The sequence below is a fragment of the Zootermopsis nevadensis genome, unplaced genomic scaffold (assembly GCF_977971745.1).
Source record: "Zootermopsis nevadensis isolate Lab colony 2312 unplaced genomic scaffold, Znev_1.0 Znev_ptg000015l, whole genome shotgun sequence".
Classification (NCBI taxonomy): domain Eukaryota; kingdom Metazoa; phylum Arthropoda; class Insecta; order Blattodea; family Termopsidae; genus Zootermopsis; species Zootermopsis nevadensis.
In genome coordinates, this window is record NW_028259147.1 from 1355556 (window position 1) to 1379639 (window position 24084).

Below are 24084 nucleotides of genomic sequence, written 5' to 3' on the forward strand. Positions count from 1 at the left end.
AAGCTTACCACAAAAATTATGATGCGACTACACATAAGTCAGATCTAAACATATATACTGATTAACCCTTTGAAGCAAAAAGCTTGTCTGAATATTATTTAAGAATTCAGTCCGTACCGCGAAGAAAACACTACACTTCACCATTACAAAGATCAAATAGTTAACGCTGTTTAAGGAGATAATCGCTGTTTAAACTGAGAGTCATACGAGACGCATGAATACAAAATACAGAGATACTGATTGTCAAAGCAAGTGGTACTTATACTTACCACTAAGCTTTAAAGGGATAACAAAGTAAACGATTACGCAGAGAGTTAATGCATGTTCACAACTTTCCGTTACATCAGAACGACTATCGTAAAATTTTAAGTTACAAACGGCGAATAGAGCCAGAGTTTGCATTATAAGTAAAATGATGAACAGATAAATCACTTCATAAGAAGCTTCGTGACTTGTACACATTTCACCAAATATCATTAGCATGACCAAATCGAAGACTTTGAGTGGCAGGGCATGTAACATGCACAATAATAATTGAAAACCGGAAGGAAAGAGACAAGTTGCAAGACCTAGGCGTAGATGCGAGGACAATATTAAAATTGTTTTTAAAACTTGCTGTATGAGGGTGTTTATTAGATTTACATGACTCAGGACACAGTCCAGTGGCGGGCTCTTGTAAAAGAACAATGAATCTTCTGGTTCTTTTAAAGGGAGAGATGGTGTTAAATTTTTTGAGTAGCTAACAATTTGCTATCAGAAAGTATGACCCGTGGAGTTCGATTTCGATCTGGGCTTCGTGACAGACGTATCTGGGCATCAAGATCATTTTATTATATGTTAATTCTTAGAAATTTGGTTTTTTCTCTTAATATGGTTCAAAATTCGTTTTAATTCAAGGCTTCTGTTCTGCTGAGCGATTCGTGGACCCATAAAATGTAAACTACGAGACAGAGGACAATTTTAAGACACATTCGTCATGTCATTTGCTTGTACAATGAACTCCCTGTACTATACTCTTACATGTAATACGACCATTTGTTAATGAGGCACAGTTAATACCAGAATGAGCCCACGTATGGGCTTAAATTAAATCCACAGAGCACAATTAACCTTAAGAAGCTAACAGTCGCTCAGCTGGTCACAAAATCCCTGATTTTTATAAAGAATGAAAGTTCATTAACGTGATAAATAGAGTCCGAATTCTTATGCCACATATTTTAAAGAAACATTTTAATATTATCCGTCCATCTACGCCTGTCTCCCAAGTGAACTTCGGACGTCTTAGGTTTTCCGATTTTAAATTTCTTTTATGAACAGACGGTGAAACCACAGATAAAATGCAATACGACAGAATTTCACGAAACAATGTACTCGTATCCTAGACAACAAATGAGCTTACTCGAATCAATTTCAGTTTCTGTTTCCGGATATGAAATTTTAATCGACTGTGTTGTAATTAGAGGGTCGGTTAGGAAAAGTCTGTTTAAGCTAGATGTTGTTACACACAGTAATTTACTTTCGAATGCAAAATATTTATAAATTGACATCATTATAATAATCGTTGTTGTTATGAAAGTTGTTATGTATTAAGCTTAGGTGGAGAAAAAAAATTATCGGGTGTAATTTAAATATTCATGTTTCTTGGGCAATCGGCCTTTATTAAGTGTGTCAGTCACAATTAAACTAACACTTTGACAGGAAATATATCATCGCCTGGGTTTCCAATATCTCGTTTTCTCCCCTAAGACTTATTTCGTAAAGTTCCTTCTGTCTTACTCTTTATTTTACCACTAAATCCTAAAAACAGATTGAGGGTATTTCAGAACAAGACACTGAGGACAATATTTGAACCCAAGAGAGAAGAAGTGACAAGAGAATGGAGAAAATTACACAGTGAGGAGCCTCAGTTTGTTAAATAAGGTGATAAAGACATCTGATGTCATGCATGCAGAAAATGTTTCTACCTGAAGATGACTGTCGTCACGGATGCTGCATCGTGCAGACTGGTAGAATTTTTTTTTTGACTTTTCAGAGATATCTACTGCCTCCATCATAAGGTTATACTTCTTACCGTTGTTTGGTGTAAAAGCCCTGATAATGGAGGCAGTAAACATGTCCGAAACGTTGGTCACTACAAGGAATAACGTCCCAGAAGACAGCCATCTTCGTTCTCACCCCAGTCAGCTCCTGAAATATCGCATTTCTACCTGTTAGCATCGAGACCCGATTTCATTAATGACAATAAAACCGAAACTCAATCAAACACGACATAAAGGTCCGATAATTAATTAAGACTGCCCCATGAGGAACTTGTTCATTCAACTGCACTTTGTGTTTTCAGTCCCGAGTCCACCTAATTACTTCCCTTAAGAAGCGGTGAATTAAACACCGCAAAGGGGGTGCGTTATAAATTAGATTAAGTTGTAAACGAAGCAAGGAAGACGGGGTAAAATTCTATGCCTACAAAGACCGTTTAATGACTGCAAGAGTGGCTTATGTAACGCGTTCACGAGCACTAAATCGTGAAAGCTTGCATAAACTGAAAACAGTGGGACACAACTTATTATTATTTCAGTATCCGACAGGCAAAGTTGGACGACTAAAATTAACAAAGTGGTAAGACAATGAATATAAAGCTTTCTTAAACAGCGTGTGATTTAGGTGTTTCTAAAAATGAGCAGATCGTTTGAAACCGAAGGAGAGAGAGAGAGAGAGAGAGAGAGAGAGAGAGAGAGAGAGAGAGAGGAAATTGGTGGGGGAGAAGTGAGAGACACTTCGATATCTGGGGGGGGAGAAAGAGCATCTTATAGCTAGAAGGTCCCCAGGCAATGCCCGCTCGTCCTTCTGTTAAGGATAAAGTAAGAGTGAAGGCGTTAGTGTGATGATTGGCATAAAAGGCGGAATTTTGAAATTTTGTATTAGAGAAAGCTGAGGCTATTAATTTGGAAGTTTAATACATAATTTAGAAGTTCCTACTGAGGGGAGGGGGGGTAAATTTTGACGGCGTTAAGGGGGGGGGGGTAAATTTTGATTAATTTAAATCGGGAGGGCTGCATGAGAAGCTTGCAGTGGCAACTTGGAACTTGGGAACCATCTCAGCATTTGCTTGAAGACAGAGGAAAACCAAGGAAAACCTGCGTCGAGATGGCTGAAGTACGAAGCTCGTCTAAATAACATTCAAGAATTCAGTCCGTACCGCGAAGTAAACACTACACTTCACCATTACAAAGATCAACTGGTTAACGCTGTTTAAGGAAATAATCTCTGTTTATTGTGAGAATCACACGAAACATAAATACGAAATTGAAGAGTTACTGACTGATGTGGCTTGCTCGGAGAACCTATGTGTAGACGATAATATTAAAACGAATCTTAAGAAAACATGTTGAAAAGGTATGGTGGAATGTATACGGATCAGGACAGGCACGTTTGGACATGGTAATAAGCGAAGGTGACTGTCTCCTGTAATGTTGCGTCGTGTAGTGTGGTAGAAGTTCACGACGTTTCAGAGATGTTTACAGCCTCCATCAAAACGTACTACACGGCACTAGAACACAGAAGACAGCCATCTTCTTACTCGCAGCCTTAAGAACCTTAAACCTCACGTTAATTATCTTTCGGGTTCTGTAAAAGGACGAGAATCGTTTAGATTCTAAAATGTAAGCTGTTCAAGACAAAGCAATGACTGGAGTTGGTTAATTTCAGAAATTTCACTGGATATTATAATTTAAGTGACAGATAAACAGACGAAAAGTAAAAAATGTACGCACTGTAAACAAAACAGCTGAAGACAAGTGTCCGAAAATAAGATAAACAGACTCTGAACAAGACTTTTATTTTAGGACGAGACATGGATAAGTTGCCAAAACGTCATTTTCATTGTAAACGTAATTACCATTTTATGTTAATTCCAGATATGTCGGGGCCTTCACATTTTCAAGGAACTAATATCACTAGTCGTGTTTAAATGACTGCAGACCGGAACTGTTACAGTCAACACGGAGATACGGGCTGAAACGAGACATGCAAATTTAAGGCGAGGTTACGTCGGTGTCGGTGTCGGTGTCGGTGTCTAGTTAAATGTCCGCCCCACGACGAATTGTGTTCACACATCGTTCATATTTTGCTTCAAAATCCTCTGTCACATAAAAGCTCATCTTATCAGAATCAGCTGTACAAACAGACGAATAAATTAATCAATACGAAACATTCCTTGATATTCAAAGCAGACCCTAAACACTCTTCACCTATGAGTTTTAACTCGACGCAGTAGAATCCTTCTTCAGGAAGTATTCAACAAAGTTTTGGTAACATGATTGAAAAAAAAAAACTTCTTACATTAACTCTTATACGCTGATCGCAGATATGAACTTGAAAGTTTTAATCTCGTCACAGTTTAAAAAAGAAAAATATATATATAAATGGTAATGGTAACTTCTGTATAATGAATTTGGAGCCGGAATATCAAATTTCTTCAACTTCGTATTTTTTTAAAAAAATTGTTCAACCCTCAATTTCAAGTCAACTTCAAAAGCGAAATTATTTTGGAACAGACCTGCCCCCTCGGCCGTCCCGAATAGCTAACAGAGTTGGTGGCTGCTATAAGAATCCTCGGATTTAGATTTCGACTTCTGTGGTCGTTTAGGAACGCTGACGGTGGTCTACTTACTCGGATAAATGGCAGCGTCGTTCCGCATACGCGTCGTTTCGTAACAAGAATGCAGCGCGTTGTCTCTCTACCGCGTCTTATCCTGGCAAAAGGCGAGAAGCAGCTTCTTCCGCCATTCAGTCACTAAATCGTCGTGGATGTCTTCGCCGTGACAGGCATTTCCATTGGTATGCCGGGCCTCCTGAGTGCGTGTTCGACCAGAAGCTTTTCAAATTAATCTGCTTGAGCGATTCAAACTAATCGATTAATTAATTAACTGATCAACGTACCACCTGTATAAAGCAGAGTCCTCTTTCAGAAGCTGATAGTCGCTTAGCTAGCCAGGAATTTATTCGTCTTTCATGGAACCCTAAGGTTCCCTACTGTGCTCCCAAGAGCACGACAGTAGACCCTGTCCCAAGCCAGATGAATCCAATCCAGACCTTCGAATGTTATTAATGTAAGAGCTATTTTAAAAACCCTCTAATCTATTTCACGAAGGTTTCTTCAAATCAAGTTGTCATACCAAAATTCTCTTGGCCTATGAATTTCTCATCTTCCCCAACATGCTACATGCGCTGCCTATCACACATTTGATTTAATCGCCCTAATAATATCTGTTAATTAGTTTATACTATGAAACAGCACTGCACTGTTATATCAACCTTTTGAAGCCCAATGCTAAATAAATAAAATGACTCATCTCCGTCAACAATTAACAAAAAACTCTTCATCATAAGTTTCGTATAATTCTCATTATAAACAGCGATTATTTCCTTAAACAGCGTTAACCAGTTGATCTACGTAATGGTGAAGGGTCGTGTTTTCTTCGCGGTACGGACTGAATTCTTAAATATTAATCAGACGAACTATGATTCTCAGTGTAAACAGCGATTATCTCCTTAAACAGCGTTAACCAGTTGATCTTTGTAATGGTGAAGTGCGGTGTTTCCTTCGCGGTACGGACTGCGACAATCACGTAGACGTAACCAGTAGTTCAGTCGAGATTCATACTCGGTGCATCACAAATAGAAGTCAGAGGCGTTGCCGAAATGTCAGTCATAATGCGATTTAATGAACGCGTTTTGTCCACAGACGAGGAAGCATCTAAACGGGGAACGGGGTGGCTGCCTGTGGGATGTGGATCCGAGTGGGGGGGGGGGGGGGGGGGGGCACACGGGAAAGCGAACACTCGACGACTGTCAGCAGTTCGGTTAATAGCCACTGCCACTGCCACTCACGAACAATCGGACCTCTGAAGACTGACGGAGTGGTGACGGGCTATTCAAGAGCGAAACACACCTTCAGAGCGTTCCAGGGCTTCAGAAATGTCCTTGTCCTGTTCAGAAACACTGAGACAAAGAGGAAGATGGAAAGGGAGGCAAGAGAAATTTGTTAAAGTGAAATTACGGATGTTTTACAGGCACTGAAAGTTCCCAAGCATTGCCCGTTGGTCCTTCTGGAAATGACGCGCTGGGAAGCGTCCAATTTTGTTCCTAGACAGTACAACCTCTTTTCAATCATTTTATTATTAATTCTATACCTCATTTTTTTCCCATTCATATTTTGAAAGTAAAAGTTTGTACTAATTTCTCATCTTACCCTTGCGTGCTACATGTGTGCTTCATCTCAATGTCCTTTGCTTGTTCTTGAGAAATACGAGTTATGAAGCACCTGTATAGACGTATCGGGGAGGGAGGGAGGGGGACACAGATCACGAAGAATAACACAGAACGTGATGCTGTGTTACCCACGCATGGCCGGCCAACTGTTCAGCAGAACGGATACAATCTGGCTCTGAACAGGATTTATGCTCGAAACTGAAAGTGCAGGTTTAAAAATACAAACGAAATGTTCGGACCTCGGAATGTTCGACGTCGCGGCCCTGACACGTTTACATTTTTAATGAAACTGCAGATTCTTATTTAGGAGTAATGTTTATTTAACGACGTCGTTAGTAGTTAGATAAAACAGCGTTAAGTCTAAGTAACGAAATGGAAATTGTTCTGAAATACGTGGTCGTGACGTAATTTAAAGCATTTTCCGATATTTCCCTAAGTGACTGAGGAAAAACATAACCAGTCTGACATTTGAACCCCGAGGTCGCTTGAATAAGTTAACAAGACTGACGACTACGTTCGCAATGAGCTGCCCGTAGATATGAAAGTCTAATACCGCAATTTCGCAAGTCGGCGGTCTACTTAAGCGTCACATCCGTGTTACTACTGCATTAAATCAATTAAAGTAACCCAACCAAGACGATAATAAGAAAACGTAATTTTCTGCGAATTGTAGGTGTAAAATCGTTTCAAATTTGGGTGCAATAACCGGTGTTAATTCATTATCATACTACCACGTTCATGGTGAAATTAGACGACACAGGTGTCACCTCCCACCTTCCTTTAAAAGCCAATGACTGAACTTTGCACTTGAGTGGCTACGATACTTTGTATTCGGGGTAGAGGGTTCGAATATCATCATGCACGAAGACAAAATAGTAACTTAAATTAGGCCATGACCAATTCCTTCCATGCTACTTTCAATTTATTAGTTAACCTGTTATTCAACACTAGTCAGATCTACTGACAGCGACGTTTAATAAACTACATATAAATAAATAAATAAATAGAGAAAATCATCTTCCATTCCCGAACCCAAATGAATATGACCACAACAACGTATTCTTTATCGTCGACAATTTTTGTTTTATATTCCGCTTTCCACGACAAACAGATAAAAACAGAAAGGCTACTTTAAGATATCTCATATCCGCTTTATTGCAAATTTAAGCAAACGCCTCTTGCTGTTAAGCTATTTGTATATCCCTGTTTGTTTACATTGCGGTGACTAAGCAACGAACAAAGATGGCTCGAGTGTGAGTTCCATGCTCACCGAAAGCATCTCTTACCAAGGTCACAACCTTCTTGTCAAGCTGACAGTCTCTCAGCTAGTCAAGAAGTTTTCCATGCTTTCAGAATCCTCCATTACCTCGTCAACAAAAGCGCTTTACAGCATCCAGCCAATACCCTCCCACACAAACCCATCAACATTCATTTTAATATCATCCTCGGAAATAGGCCTGCTCTTATAACGCCCCATTTACGTTCATGTTTTTTTGTGAATAGTTCATCTCCCTTTGCGTTCTACATGACAGACCCACCTCATATTCCTCACTCGATCACCCCGAATAATATTTGTTGAGGAGTACAAATTATAAAGCTTTTCATTATTTTATTTTTTTTTCAATTTTCCTCTGATTTCCTCTCTCTTAAGTCCGAATATTCTCTTCAACACGTTTTCAAATATCCTCTATCCATGTTCCTCATTCAGCGTGAGGAACCCATCAAAGACTGAAATAACATTCACGAACGTTTCCCTTCTGATAACCATGCTGCCCTCATTACGTTAGAATAAGGTCTATAAGCTACTTTGACCATAGGTTATTACCTATGGTCAAACCTTATAAACATGAAAATCCCGCAAGTTTTGTAAATTCGCGTCCAAGTGAAAATATCTGCAAAATTAAAACATGAAATGTCGTCATATTTTCTTGAAGTGAAATTCCAACTCTTAAAATTCCCTTATGAGGTACATTTTTTTTTGTAGAATTTTAGGTTTTCATAGGTTGTTGCGTCGTGTAGTCTGCTATATATTGACCGACGTTTCAGAGGTCCTTGCTGCCTCAATCATCAGGGCGATGACATGGACCTATGAAACGTAGATAAACTTTTACCAGACTACACGACGCAACAACCCAGAAGACAACCATCTTCAGGTACATTTTTTAAATACGTAAATGTCTCGTTCCATGCCACTGTGTTAAAACTTATTTCTTATACGCATGCAGAGATCAGCGATGTATCTTCGGGTTACATAAAACGCTGGAAATTTCTTTTATTACACGAACGCCAATCAGCTCGTAGAAGTGCACTCTGTTCCATGTTCAAATGCCATACGATTTCAATTCACGGTATCCTCCGATCGACGTTTCTCTAAGAGGGCCGATCACACCCTGATTCTGGCGGCCGCTGAGTTGTCAAATCCCGATACCGCGGTGTTCAACCGCCCGTCCTGTTTCTGGCACACGCGAAGAGCGTATCTCGCGGGAAAAGTAGGCGTCTCTTTACGGGCGATCGAATGAGTAAGCGCCAACACACGCTTCCTCGAATTCCGAAAACTGAGAAATTACTAACAGAGCCTAGATTTATTTATATGAAACTGGAAATGACTGTAGCAAAAAGCGCGGAAGAATTATCAACTCATTGGAGCAGAATCCTTCTTGATAACCTCACAATTACTCCGCTAGTCAGTAAGTTCCCAGAATTTTGTGAAACCAGAAAAATCATCACAATGTACACAAAAGCCCGCCACCGGTCCCTATCCTAAGGCAGATAAATCCATTCTGCCCCCTATCAATTTTAACACCAATTTTGATACACTATTTAATTCACCATTTTGTAGCTATTTCCTTCGGGTTTCCCGGCCAAAATTCTGTACGTACTTCTAATTTCGCATATATCCACTGCGTGCTCCATGATTTGATCACCAGCCCTCCTCCATTTGATCACCATAACGATATATGCAAAGTGTAAAATTTATTAACTTTCTACATGCCCAACTTCCTATTACTTACTATTTCACAGAGAATGCTTTATAATAGGCCACTTTCACATCCGAAGTACCGATAACACAAAAGTTTACTGGAAAATACACTAATTGCCATTAATTAATTAATTAATTAAATTCAATCTTGTGTTTATTTTCGTGCTGATTCAGCGAATAAGTGATGAATTCAATCAGCAAGTGCGTAGTTATACACAGGACGCACACAACAAAGAACAAGAAAACAAAACAACAAACGAACTGAACAATAAAAATAATGTGATGTAATTTAAATTAAAATGTAGTCTTCGAAACGTGCCTAAATATTATGGGCATATTTTCAAGTTGCTTTAGTGTCTGAGGCTGACACAGTAGTTGGATGGTAAGAGTGGGAAACATAAAAAACGTTGCGTGTTTTCAGAGCAGAAGGAAGTGGCCAGTTGCATTATGGGGGAAATTTTTAAATAGTAATATCTGAGGTTCTCACGGCGGTAAAGACGTCGACAAAAGAACAACATTGTAAATTTCTGAATTTACTTTTTAAAACTCTGTTTTCATCCTTGACTATTATAATTTCACATGGAATCACAAAACACCTCATCCCGCCTGTTAACTGTAGCAAAGTTAAGTCACTTTCAATTTAATACCAATAACAATCTTGTAAATTCTTTACCGTTAATAGCTTATTGCAAAGCTAATAGTATACAGACGTTAATTTCCCAATGTTAAGTGTCTTTCGTCACAAGACCAGTAAAATTAACTCAGGCTAAAAGTGCGCGGTATAATCCTTTCTTTGTTAGACATGTATTAAGTTCACTAGTCATGTAAAATACGGCGTAGGATCAAATATTAATAGCAGGAAAAACTGGAGGTAATAAATAGCATTTGAGGTGTATTTTAGTAATGCATAAATCAACAAGTTATTTACAGGTTAAGAAAATCCTGTATAAAACAGGTACAGATAGCAGCCTACACGTGGGTGTACAATTTTAAGAGCGGCTTATGATGTAACATCGTAGCGGGAAACGATCAAATACGGGTCTAACATTTAGAAACCTTCGAAAATGAAATTTTAGAAAAAAAATATTAACAACAAAGCAATCCTTCCTTCTAGTTCGCTTGACTCAGTGTTTGCCATACTGTTTTACGAATATTTATAAACAAATTCGAAGTTTGTAACCTCCACCCCACCAGTTCAGTCTAAAATTATTGCAGATTTCTACTTTGGACTTCATCAATTTTTGACATATAACGATTATCATTAGATCGTCCTGATAAACGTCCTTCACTTAAACCTTTAAAACCCACAGTTCGTCTAAATAACATTTAAGAATTCAGTATAATTACCACCAGGAAAAAATGCTAAAATACACTCTCTAAAAACAACATTTAAGATAAATTAAACTTACTTAAATATTTCAATTCCCCACAACTTTCATTTACGTAATAAAATAATATTTCAGTAGCAGAACACAGACGTCAGCCAGTGAACACGGTCCTAAGCTTACTTAATCCACTAAACACACCAAAGCACCATTTTAAAGATACATTTTCATTTTGTCTTATCATTTACGCCTAAATCTCTCAAACTGCCTCTTCCCTTAAACTTTTCGAACTGAAATGCGTATGCATTTCTTACGTCTTCAATGCGTGCTACATGTCTCACGCACTTTAGTGACAATACCTGCGGAAGCGAAATCTTTCTGACGCAGGACGTCGGTGGTTGGTGATTGAATCGGACCAGCGTATTCTTTGGTCAATTTAACTGCAATAGAAAACTTCACATTCAAGAAACGAGGTCAGTATCACATAAAGTCCTAACTCCGACCTATAACCGCACTTTTTATAGTGTTCCTTTACGCTCCACGGTGCTCCAAGTTCATGTTTTTAAACCTCTTACACTTGTATGTACGAAGAATGAAATTTACGAAAAACGAAACCTTCAGTTACCTGTAGGCATTCTTTTCAAAACTGTGAGAATTCTCCTCCAGCCTTATTCATGTTGCAACTTTTGTTTAGGAGGTGCAGTCAGTACACCACGGGCCCTTCTGACATTCTCACTGAGGTAAGAGAAAACCTACCTGCCCTGTACTCCCTCACAACACGTCACCTGACAGCTTTTCACGTGACCTTAGTTTGTATAGATCAGCGTCTTCACTGCGAGCCATTTCTAGAAAACGTGATGCTCATTTGTACAACTGAACATCATTTATTAATATGTACTGCCCACAGGTTGGCGGAAAAAATGTCGGTAATTGGGATAATTTTCCTACACGTTATTATGAAAATCGGAAAACTGTAGAAAATGAGTATAATACCCTGTAGATACTTTGAAAAGTGAGATTAAATAATTTAGCACGGACCCTGTGATTTTATAAGTGACAAGATAGACATTTGTAATCCCTTAAAGTTCAATGTGTAACTAAAGGCACCACCAGGTTCAACAGTCCCTTTATTCGTAATTTGTATTTATCTGATGTGTCACTCCTGTAACAAAAATGACTCTAATAGGATCCAACTTGCTCAGGCCAAACTCAAATGCGTTAAATTACCCTAGAACCTCAGAAGAATGTGTGATAACCCTTTAAAATCCACAGCTCGTCTAAATAACATTTAACGATTCAGTCCGTACCGCGAAGTAAACACAACTCTTCACCATTACAGAGATCAACTGGTTAACGCTGTTTAAGGAAATAATAGATATTTAATCCGATAATTAATTAACCCTCGAAGCCGAAGTTCGTCTAAATAGCATTTAAGAATTCAGTTCGTACCGCGAAGAAAACACTTCTCTTCACCATTACAGAGATTAACTGGTTAACGCTGTTTAAGGAAATGATCGCTGTTTATTCTGAGAATCATACGAAACACATAAATACATTCTGGGCAAAATGTATAGTTATCAAATATTAAAGCGTATGATACATTTAATTACCACTTAAAACTATAGTTTTGTTAATGTCAGAAGGACGACGCAAATAACTGTCCAAGCGCTGCCTTCCTCTTTAACATGTAGAAGGCTGTATTCTGCCGAGTGTTCGGACTTCGCACTTAAAACCTCAAAATGTGTTTCAACAAGTCGGTACTCGACTTACGCTCGGCCTGAATCAACAAATCTCTGCGCGGGGTTGCAGTAACTTACAACCCCTATGAGTGTTTAAATAACATATATATATATATATATATATATATATATATATATATATATATATATATAGGCCTATAGCAACGAAATTGCTTCCAACACTATTTAGCACACGATTGACTACAAACTTACAGTCTGCTAAATAAACGAACCATAATCCACGTTCATGACAAGAGGACCTAAGTATATAAACCACTGTAGGGGAGTTTTCGGAACACTTACGGGAGTAATCCCTTGTTCAAACAGGGGACCGGACGGCCGGCCGCGGTTGCCGTGAAAAGTATAACACTGTCCTAATCCGACAAGCATGAACAAGGCCGTCTGTTGCAGTTCTGTCCGTCTTACAATGTGGGCGCACCGGGGGTCTTTTCCCCATTCAAAACGCGAGAACACTTCACGTTAAGGGCTGATAGACCGACGAAAGGGGGAAAAAAAAAACTTTCCGCCAGATTAAAGTGGTCGCATAGACCAAAGTAGCTCTTGGAGAGACCCTTTCTTTTTTCTAAAAAGAGAAGAAAAGAATGTGTTTTTGTGCGATGTTCATATAAGGGGAACTGGAAATGAGCAATCTTTCGGAAAAAAAGACTATTGACATTAACAAAAGATACCTGGCTAATGGTCTAACAAAGCAAATGTTTCTATACAAGATTCGCGTATATATAACCAATGTCGATTAAGCCTTTATAATATAAGAGTATAATATTTCCTCAAGCAGTGTCACGAACAGCGTTAAGCTTTCAAAATGACTTTCAGGATCGACCATGATATGAACTTAATTATAAAATATGACAGTCGCCTAAACCTGACATATAGAACGACGTCTTGAAATCTTACAAGAAGTTTATCGTCTCTGCGAGCTTTTACGAGATATCTTAGCTGTTATATTTCTAGCTGTTTACGTGAGGCGTGAATTGAAATTTAACTTCGAGTCTTTTAATATCACAGTTACAGGCCCTAAGATAGTTTTGATAAACGTCTTGCCGGTAAAATGTCTTAGTGCTATACACGACAGCTTATAAACCTGCATCAGATCAGATAATTTGGCAAAGCCATGCAATTTACCTTGTGACTTAAACCTACACAGGGCTTAATTTGTAACGAAACATTTATGTAGTGGCGTTATTAACGAACTTTAAGGGTCATAAGTGTTTCAGGCCTGCCCAAGACACTTTAATATCTTATTATTATTCCTGATAGGTATTAGGCCATAATGCCTGTTACTTTAATGTACGTACATAAATTTTGAAGTAGTTTTAATTGGAATAATACACCATTATTTCGAGCCAAAAACAGAAAAAATATATAAATATAAAAAAAATTTATCCCTGGGTATATAAGCTAAATTCGAATAATATTACCATAGTAACAATGCTATAATATGAAGGGGTCCGGCTATACGAAGAAAAAAAAAATTGGTTAATTTCTGATTTGATAATTTTTGGATTCAAATTCCGACATTCAGAACGCACACATTTGAAACTGGTCCTTAACATAATCCTACGTTATTATCCTCGCGTTAAGAAGTGGAAATTACCGAGATCAAGCGAGTTTTAAACACAACCTTTAAAAGAATCGTTAAGTAATCTTAAATACGTGTAACTTAAGCTGTCTCGCTGACCGAGTTTCGCTGCATTGAGGTATAACTTACGTTCTGCCCGGCGTACAGCTGACCCGCGACTCTACCAACAGGAGTCACATCTGTTAGCATCTCGACGCCGGCGTCTTCGCTGAACTCGTCCTTGCCGGTGCCGTTTTGTAACAAAAATCGATTGTCCAAATCGATCCCCCCAACTCAGCACTTTGTCTCTTACAATAACCGCAACAAAATAAAACAACAACAACAACAACAACAACAATGCATGGAGCAAAGCGAACTATTTCTCGCACATCTGAAGCGTCTGTTTTTGGTTAGGGGGATTCCCCGCGGCCCCTGGTGTGGAGTAAAAACAACCTGTTGGCAAGATGTTCAGGCAACGTGCACTGACCCGTCCGTCCGTCCGTCCGCTCAGTTCGCCTTCACGCCACTTACTGTCGGCCGACTTGTCCGACGTGCGCGCTGTAGAACCCTGTAATCGGGAAGTCCGTCCCTCTGCTACCTCATCGTATTGTAGGAGGCGGGAACCGGGCCCCCCCTGCAACCAATCGAGGGGCACCCAGCTTAATAATGGGGATACGCCCCCCATCGACCATTTCCCTCTCTCACACACTTCATCAGACTTTGGATCTTTTTGTATGGTTCAATTTTTTGTGTCTGTCGGCAGTCGAGTGTTGTGAGAGCCATCCTGTGGAGACACGGCGTACTAACCATCCCCAACAATAAGTTTTGTTCCGTTTACAAAACCCCCCCATTCTTTTCTGTAACTGAACATCGGGTCCTTTCATTGTAGTTTTTTTTCGAGTCGACAATCTGCGAGAATCATTAAATGTCTGAAGTGGATAACGTTCGAATCCAGATTCAAAATTCGGTATCTAATATTTGTTTAAATCTTATCAGTCTAATCACAATAAAATTCCTATTAAATATTAAAATATTACCATAATTAACATTTAAATATTTAAAATATATTAAATGATATTCTCTATCGAAATGTTCGATTTACATTAGAATATCACTTTTTACACGACATGTTTCATATATATATATATATATATATATATATTAAATATTTAAATGTTAATTATGGTAATATTTTAATATTTAATAGGAATTTTATTGTGATTAGACTGACAAGATTTAAACAAATATATATTTATCACAATATGACGCAACTTTATCATCTCTTGGTATCTAATATTCCCAAACTGAAGATAAATAACACAGTCTACATTAAATTTCATATTTCTTTGTGACATGACCTTTCAGAGAAGAAAATTTACCTTTTATGGGAAGGAAAGACAGAAATATGTGTACTACACCGCAGATGTAACCGGGCGGTGCTTATCTGAAAGAATGTTATTTATTACAATAACCGGTGTGGTAATCATTAGGACTAAGATTATTAAAGGCACAGCCCAGAAACAAAAATATTACGAATATATAAATACTGTAATAATAATTAATAATAATATCTGTAAGCTTTTATTAAAATCCACTTATGGGATAACAGGAGCAGAGCCATTGTCAGAAGCTGATAGTCGTTCACAGAATCCGAATGTTTATTACCGCGTTCACAAATTTGGCTCCTTTCCTGAGCCGGATGAATCCAATTCACGTCAGCATACCATATTTATTTGCCTGAGATCAATTCTGTTATTTTTGATATTAGGAAACAAAAGTCCCCTAAGGATATCTAAAATAATACTCGGCCTTCGGCACCAAACAATGCAAAATTCAGTTCTTCTCGAAATATGGAAGGGAGACGATCAGAACTGCCAACCTACAAAACAACCTGTGACGAAACTGGATGATATTTTGAGCCTCGGGAAATATTTTTTTAAATGTTCTGTTACCACGTCTTAAGAAATTTGTATGTGGAATAAATTCGACCACGGCATGAATCTTAATCAACTCTTGTCAGCCATTATTCCGCCTTGCTGTCATTACAAGGTCACTGATAAGTTCGTCCGTAAAATCAAAAATTTGTCCCAACTGATTGTGACTTCTATCTCCAGCGGCCTGTCACAGTGTAAGTTAAACCTTGTAATTTTTACGTTCCGTCTAGGTCTACAAACCTTTAACAGATAAATTTTAATTTTAAAAAAAATTTCGTCAAAATAAACCGAAATAAAATATAATTTCTGTATTCCGTTCAATTTTAGGCCTAATTTAAATCCGACATTTCAAGCAAGAAACTGAAACAACAGAATGATTCCTTAACAGTAATGATGAAGCACAGGTGATGATGATGATAATGACTTTGTTATGTAGCATAAATCAAAAGTTTTCCTTTTCAAATGTAATGTTAAATCAGATTCTTACAGAATAAAACACGCACAAAAGTTGTTTTCTGTAGCGTGTAATTCTATTTACGTGAGAGGCAGAGACCCTTGTTATTGATGTTTGACGCTCAGGTGATGATAACGTTGAGGTACGGACAGGAAAGAACAAGAATGAGCTTCATCTGTAAGCCATGAGAAAATTGTATTGCCCGGAGGCATTTTTTTAACAACAATAGAATCAGTTATCTGCTACAACACACCTTGAACGACGTTCATTACAGACTACTAGTCTGTGCTTTGAAATTCAATACGTGTATCTGAGACATTATCGACACTTTTTACAAGTAATTTCGGTCTTTAGACTAAAACTTACTATGTACTTAATTAAATTTCTCCGGAGATTATGGTATTATGAGCGTCGATCAGCCCTATTTGAATAGCGAACCAAATGTGACAATCGAAATTTATAAATATATAAATCGCTCTGGAATAAACTGTTCTATCCCGACTGGATTCGGTGTGAGACTGTATAAATCAATGCAAATCCCTTCTACTATTTATCAACAGCTCAAACGACCAAATTATAACTTTCAAATAATAAGAATTTAACTCACGTCTTTATTCAAACGCATTTATTTAAATGAAGCTCGTCGAAATGCTATTTGAGTATTCGGTCCGTACCGCGAAGAAAACACAACGCTTCACCATTACGTAGATCAACTGGTTAACGCTGTTTAAGGAGATAATCGCTGTTTACATTGACAATCGCACGAAATCCAGGTATCTAAATAATATTTAAGAATTCAGTCCGTACCGCGAAGAAAACACTACACTTCACCATTACAAAGATCAACTGGTTAACGCTGTTTAAGGAAATAATAGATATTTAATCCGATAATTAATTAACCCTCGAAGCCGAAGTTCGTCTAAATAGCATTTAAGAATTCAGTTCGTACCGCGAAGAAAACATTTCTCTTCACCATTACAAAGATCAACTGGTTAACGCTGTTTAAGAAAATAATCGCTGTTTATAATGAGAATTATACGTAACAAATATAAAATGAAGAGTTATTTATTTTTGGTAGATATAGGACACACAATAACCAATGGGTTTCAAAAGTTCAATAGTATTTTGTGAAATACCTTAGATTGATTGACGCCCCTTTCCGATCGGGGCCCAGGGCGACAGCCCCTAAGGCCGGCCCTGTGGCCTCTTTCTTCAGGCTACACTGCGTTACAACACAGAATACAAACACATAAATGTTCTCTACAGGAAAAGCCCCAAAAGCTTACTTTATCCAGGATGTTCTGTAAAACGAATGCCAACCGAGGTGCTTTCTATGGTGTTCATCTTCAGGGTACAGGATGGAATTCACACGTTCCTCCGAAACGTCGGTAACCGCTTACAAGTCTGATTGTTCTATATTTTCACGTTGTTATGTGGAACCAAACACTACCTTACAGTAAAACTGATAGACATTTTATTCGATTGATTTTTGACGTAAATACGTCTATATGGAAGGGTTAGAGTCATTCCGCAAAACAGTGTAACGAAAAAGTGTAAGAAAAGTTTGTAAGATGGTTACCAAGGAAACGTCGTGTTTACTCGGCATTGTTGTTACCTATAAAACATTTCATTACATTACATTACATTCAGCTACCACAGACCCATCTTAAGCGTAACTAATTCAAGTTGAATAAGCAAAGTCTTAATCAAACTTTACTCAATTGTAAAGAATGTATAAAGGAAATATTTAGAATAAAGCCAATATTTAAACTTCCTTTCCGTATAGACGTATTTACGTCTAATTCTCCGGAACCGTCGTTCCACTGACAACTTTTAAGTTGCGTTTATCTGTATGGGTTACACATGTACACCCTCTTTCTGTAAATATACTAAAGTAGTGAGATACAGGATTCAAAATTTCTTTTGCGGGTCATGGCAGGACTAATAAACCACATCCAAAAATCCTATAACCATTAGTTGTTTCAAGTGATAAATCAGATAAATTAATGTTAAATTTTTGAGTGACAATCACGTAACGTAATTTAGGCCTACATTCCTAGAATCTTTTAAAAAGGAAAACTACTAGGCCTAGCCTGTATTAGCCACACAAGAGAAGATACAAAATAACGTTACCAATATTAACGCTTCGAAGAATTTTTCTGTCCCGTGATGGTACTTGATTGCCTGTTAAGTGAAGTACGGGGGGGGGGGGAGCACAATTACCGTCATGAAGAAGGTGTTTCGCCCACCGCACATGGAGCAATGATCCATGCCCAACGAACGCAAGCGATGCGGAATGCATGTCGGCTTGTTAATTGCAATGCCTAGGCGTGGCCCTCAATCGTGACAACTTTATAACTCAAAACATACCGCTCTGTTGAGATGACGGATGCTGTTAGAGCTCACAAATAGCGCAGGGATATCCACATTGTAGCTGTTCTGGCTTTACCCGGGTGACGTAGATCTACAATCTACGTCACAACGTGTTTATGACCTACCGAAGACATCATAATTCTTAACCTCAGCACTAGACAGAGATAAGCAAAAAGCAATTTTAAGGGGTTGTCGCGGGACGCACCCCGGTGCCCACCCGGATGGGGCAGGAGCTGGGGAACCTGGTCATGACTGCCAACCTGACGCGGCTGATGGATAAAGGCAGTCAGCCAAGTGTCAGAAGGAGGAATTTTTGTGACTGCAGTCACTGGGCAGAAAAGTGACGACTCAAAAAAAAAGTTTATTTAATCATCGAGTGGCTTCTTAGTTCTAAATGCAACAAGGACAAACAAAACAAGACATTTTCCTGCAGAAAGGAGTAGGCTGAAGGTGGTATACGATCCAATAAACAAAGCCGGAGTGAGACAGATAATATCAAAGCAGATCTTAAAAATAGAGATCGCTGTCTCGATTTGATTGAGATAAGGATGTAGCACCGCGTAGTCTGGTACAAAGTAACCGACGTTTCAGAGGCACTTATTGTTTCCATCATCAGGGCGATAAAAAACTCTCGGGACATAGCCGTCTTCATAACTAACACGATTTTTTTTGGGAGGGAGGGAGGTCTCCTGGTGGCAAAGGCGGTTGACAAGTCAAGCGTCACTGCTTTGTTCAGCCCTGTTGTCATCGGGGCCGGGTGTGGCACAGGGTCGCCTTTTCGAGGCAGCTCGATGCCACGCGGATTATAATTATAAACCGTGGCGGGACACGTCTTGTGTCTGCATTGTCTCTGCCAAGTGTCACAACCTGCCCGACGGAGTGGGCTGGGAGCAAGACACTCACAGATCACTCACTGTCGCGATGACGCGAATGTGCTCAAATACCTGTCACCCGAATTCATCTCAGCCTTTTCAAATATTCCAAAGCTCTGTAGTACCTAAATGCACCACCTGTTTTAACAATCAGTAATTCTGTACTTTGTATCAATGTGTTTCATATGATTCACAGTAAAAACAGCGATTATTTTCTTAAACAGCGTTAACCAGTTGATCTTTGTAATGGTGAAGTGTGGTGTTTTCTTCGCGGTACGGACTGAATTATAATATTGAATTTTTACTTTATTTCGATCTTAAGTTTGCTAAAAAACATTCCACTGACTGACGCCACTACCAGATAAAAGTTAAAACACTTGAAGGTCACATTACAGAACGAGAAATGATTGTGTCATCAGTCAGCTATTTCATCCACCGGTACCATCACTGTGATGATAAAATGAATTTGATGATAATGAAGACCGCAGAGAGTATTTTTCTAAAATGAACCGAAACTATTCGTAGTTGCTGGCGCCATGTCGTCCGATCTGATAGGATTACTGTGGCGGGTTCTCCCTGTAATTACAGCCCTTCTAGGGCCTGTCTGTCTGCCTGCTGGCTGTGCAAAGCAAGCAAAGTCATCAGTTGAGGGTTACATCCTCAATGCACTTAGCTCCTGATGCTTCATCCCATCTCTTCTGTACAAAGCAAAGGGCCTTGTTATTATTATTAATTATCGGACTCCCCCCTCACACACACACACCCTTTTCACCCCCTCCAAAAAGTGTACAGCCGTGCTGTTACTTAGGGTAAGTTTGAGGGGTAAAATGAGGTCGCAGGTTTGTAAGGGAACAGCGAGACGAAGCCTCCATAAGAGAGGTTAATCTTATCTATATCGGCCATTATCATTATCCCCTGCGTCGTTAGCTGAGATGGTGGTCGCCAGGGAAACCTCAAATGGAATACAGAAGATCAGTGTTCATCAACAAGGGGAGTAATTTAAAAACGCTATTTCAAGTGAAGTGCTGCTTGTTCATTTTGAATTGAAACTTGAGGCTGGGGTGGATCAGTGAGCCCACAGGTGGACCTGGGTTTGACTCCCGACATAAACACCGCTTTCATACCGTCTGTGAGTTTACCACTACAATATATCTGGTGCCGAGGTTAAGAAGAATGACAGAGGCTGTATGTTCTATGAGAAATAAATATTTTGGTAATCTGAATTTGTTTTTCGATAACCAAGTGAACGTAGAAGGGGCATAAGATTATTTAATTATCGGCCGTTGTCTGCCATATAAAACTTCACCCACAGGAGGCACTAAATTGTTGCGAACAATCACACAGCACAGTGGTAACTATATGTACCACCTGTTTTAACAATAAGTATCGCTCCATTTTGTATTTATTATAGGTTTCGTATGATTCTTATTACAAACACAGATTATTTCCTTAAACAGCGTTAACCAGTTGATCTTCGTAATGGTGAAGTGTAGTGTTTTCTTCGCGGTACGGACTGAATTCTTAAATATTAATCAGACGAACTATGATTCTCAGTGTAAACAGCGATGATTTTCTTAAACAGCGTTAACCAGTTGATCTAATGTTGAAGTGTGGTGTTTTCTTAGCGGTACGGACTGGAATCTTAAATATTGATTAGACGAGCTTCGACTTCAGAGGTTTAAGTAAAAATATCTTAACTCATGACAAAAATAATCAATATAATAATAAATAATTTAAAATTAGTTTACGAGTTTTTGTACAAGAAACACTTCGTTATAAGCTAAGTTACTTTAAGTAAGCATGATGTAATTACATCGTGTAAACGTTAACCGAAACAAATTGCTTATAGGCCGAGGTATATAAATTTTGTATCCGACCACAAAGCAGATAAGCATTATAAAATATTACAATAATGTTCCTGGCCAAACTGTTGGCATATTTACTATAGTGATTCATAATTATGCTCAGCAAGATATATGCCCAAGCCAACGAGGATGTTACACTGTCTCTGGTTGGTGGAATGTGTGAGCCAAGGGCGGTGGATCAGACCGAAACGAATTTTATTGTGGGAGTATCAGCACGTGTCTCGAATATTCATAGTATCATTTTTACAGTGTGTTTCAAAACCCGCTAACCTCACACCAGCCATTGTTCTCTAGTTTGAATCAGTTACCTGCATCAAGGGATTAAAGAATCAACCGCGAAAATTACATAGATGACAAACTAAGACGCCATAGCCACTCAGAGACGAATGTGACGATGCGTGCCTTGTGTACTGATGCACCGTGTAGTCTGGTAGTTTACCAAGATTTCCAAGGTATTTGCTGCCTCAATCATTACTCTGATGATGGAGGTAGCAAGTATCTCTGAAACGTCGACAAACATATAGCAGACTGCACGGGGATAAAACACAAAGGACAGCAAAATTCAACTTCTCTCCCACAATTTTACCTTAGTCTCTATTCTTTCTCTGCCAGTCCCAATTCTCTCTCTCTCTCTCTCTCTCTCTTTCTCGCCTTTAAAGGGTTAAGTTCTATTTTCCACATTCATTTATTACTGACTCATACAATAAAAGAGCACCGTCTTCTTATAAACCACGTATTTGAAACCCAAATACAAACATCCAAATTCCTCTCTAACTTAACTAGCCTTATATGCTTAGCAAGAATTAGCGCACTTAACCCTAAGTATTTCTGTTCACTGCCTAAGTATGATCAATGTTCTTACCTTACTTTAACGGGCATGACAGTCCTGAAGTACACATTGGCCAAACGCTTACCTCTTGACAGAAATTACGTAAAATACTCGCATAATTACCTGAAATAAAAAGGAAAATCATTGTAAATATAAATTAAAGCATGATTCACTCACACGCGTCTCAATGCATTACAGTGTACTTATCCTCAAGATCAGTCTGTGTTACATCAGTCGTCTACAAAAGGTGTATTTAGTCTAGTAGAAGTTCAGTCAGAGACGAAAACCCCCGTCTGATATGCAACCTGGGGTTGCACTCAGCTAAAAGTTATCCAGTCCAGATCTTGTCGTCACATCTAAGCTTAAGTCTCACAAATGCTTTCCTACAATCAAGTTTATCCGAGCGAGATTTCAGGTTCTCAAGGCGCCTAGTTTCAAGATGATTTTAGCTCCATGTAGTCTTTTAGGAACTGCCCTGACGACTGAGGCAGCAAGTACCTCCGAAACGTCGGTCAACATCTACCAGACCGCACGGCCTAACATCCCAGAAGACATCCATCTTATCATTTACCTTACGGATGCCAGAGACCTCATTATAACTTTTTGGGGCGCCTCATTCACGAAAGGCGTCGCGGGGCACAGACCCTGGCGGAATCATCGCTTTCGACGTGCGTCTGTCCTGTCTCACGCGATACGCACATTTGCTGTGTAGTCTACTTTAACTACCACGCCCCTTCCTGCCACCCTCCGCAAGGGGAGGCTCAGACGCCCCTCCCAGTATTCATAAAACACGGAACACAGCGACGTCACTCCGTCCGTCTGTCCGTCCCCCCCCCGCAAGTTTATCGCTTGCTGTAGGATGTCTTGAGATACGAGCAGAGAAGATTTGTTACTGATAATCTTAACAGATGGACTGAGCTATGAGAAGCGCGTATTTTGAAGAGACAAGTTTTACGTCCTAATATTGTTTTAAGAGGCGTCGGTGTAAAAAGTTATATTAGGATAATTATTCTGGTTTTGGAAGGGGCACAGTGAATTATATTTTTGAAGGAAATAAGTGTTTTCGTTGGATTAATTTTGCTCAGTTGTGGAATCTTGTGGATACAGTAAAGAACCTTCGAATTATATTAAAGACTTGTAAAGAAATAACCAGCTGAACAACTACCAGATTCTCAAAAATTACTCTGTTCCATTGATTCAGTCAGATTAACCTACTGAACTATCTAGTCATTAGTTGACTGATTTTCACTTAGAAGCGTCAATAACATTTCGGGTTTTATTTAGAGATTACGATGTTTTGGAGTTGGAAGTTCACAACACAAAGTTGTCACTTTTCATCTGACACGCGTAATTAAAACACATTTTTGTAGGCCTCGTCTTTCAATTAACTGGCCCACAAAGGTCGGCCACATGCGCGGTTATTTTTACTCGGCTTGAATAATTAGCTTTGCCACTCCCACTGAGGATTTTCCATCTTCGCTGAGTCCTTCCGCATTTTCTTAAATACGTCGAGCTGACCGATCATACACGGTCATGTCATTCGCGAGGTATCAAACAGACACTTATACGATAGAAGTATCTTACACTTCTTTGTATATTAAACCCAGGACTAATTCTGTAATGCCCTCACTAACAAATGCCTCAGCCGGGACCTGCGTTTATTGGAGAGTAATGCCGAAGGCCCGTGGACAGGCCGTGGATTGGCACGTCCACATTTACATTTATTAATTCAATATACAAATATTTTAATATAGAGATCTGTGGGTTTAAAAATACTGATTGGATTCAATTAGCTCAGGTTACGCCTTGAGATAAAAGAGATGCACACAAAAATTGTATTGCGAAGACACGGAAAGTGATATTA

At 38.9% G+C, this 24084-nt stretch overlaps 1 protein-coding gene across 4 annotated transcripts in view; it reads right to left on the reverse strand.

Moving 5' to 3' along the window:
• Positions 1 to 23141, reverse strand: part of Sp1 (transcription factor Sp8) — a 54037-nt gene extending 30896 nt beyond the window's left edge. Inside the window, exon 1 of one of the 4 annotated variants that reach the window (XM_022071800.2) lies at positions 22254 to 23141. Coding sequence is in view for 2 of the 4 variants with exons in the window: in XM_022071797.2 (XP_021927489.2) it covers positions 14044 to 14103 (60 nt within the window). In the remaining 2 variants the exon portion in view is untranslated. Of the gene's footprint in view, positions 1 to 14043; positions 14473 to 22253 lie in introns of those variants that run through there. The other 3 variants (XM_087349008.1, XM_022071797.2, XM_022071799.2) reach the window with 3 other exon arrangements.
• Positions 23142 to 24084: the final 943 nt, after the last annotated feature.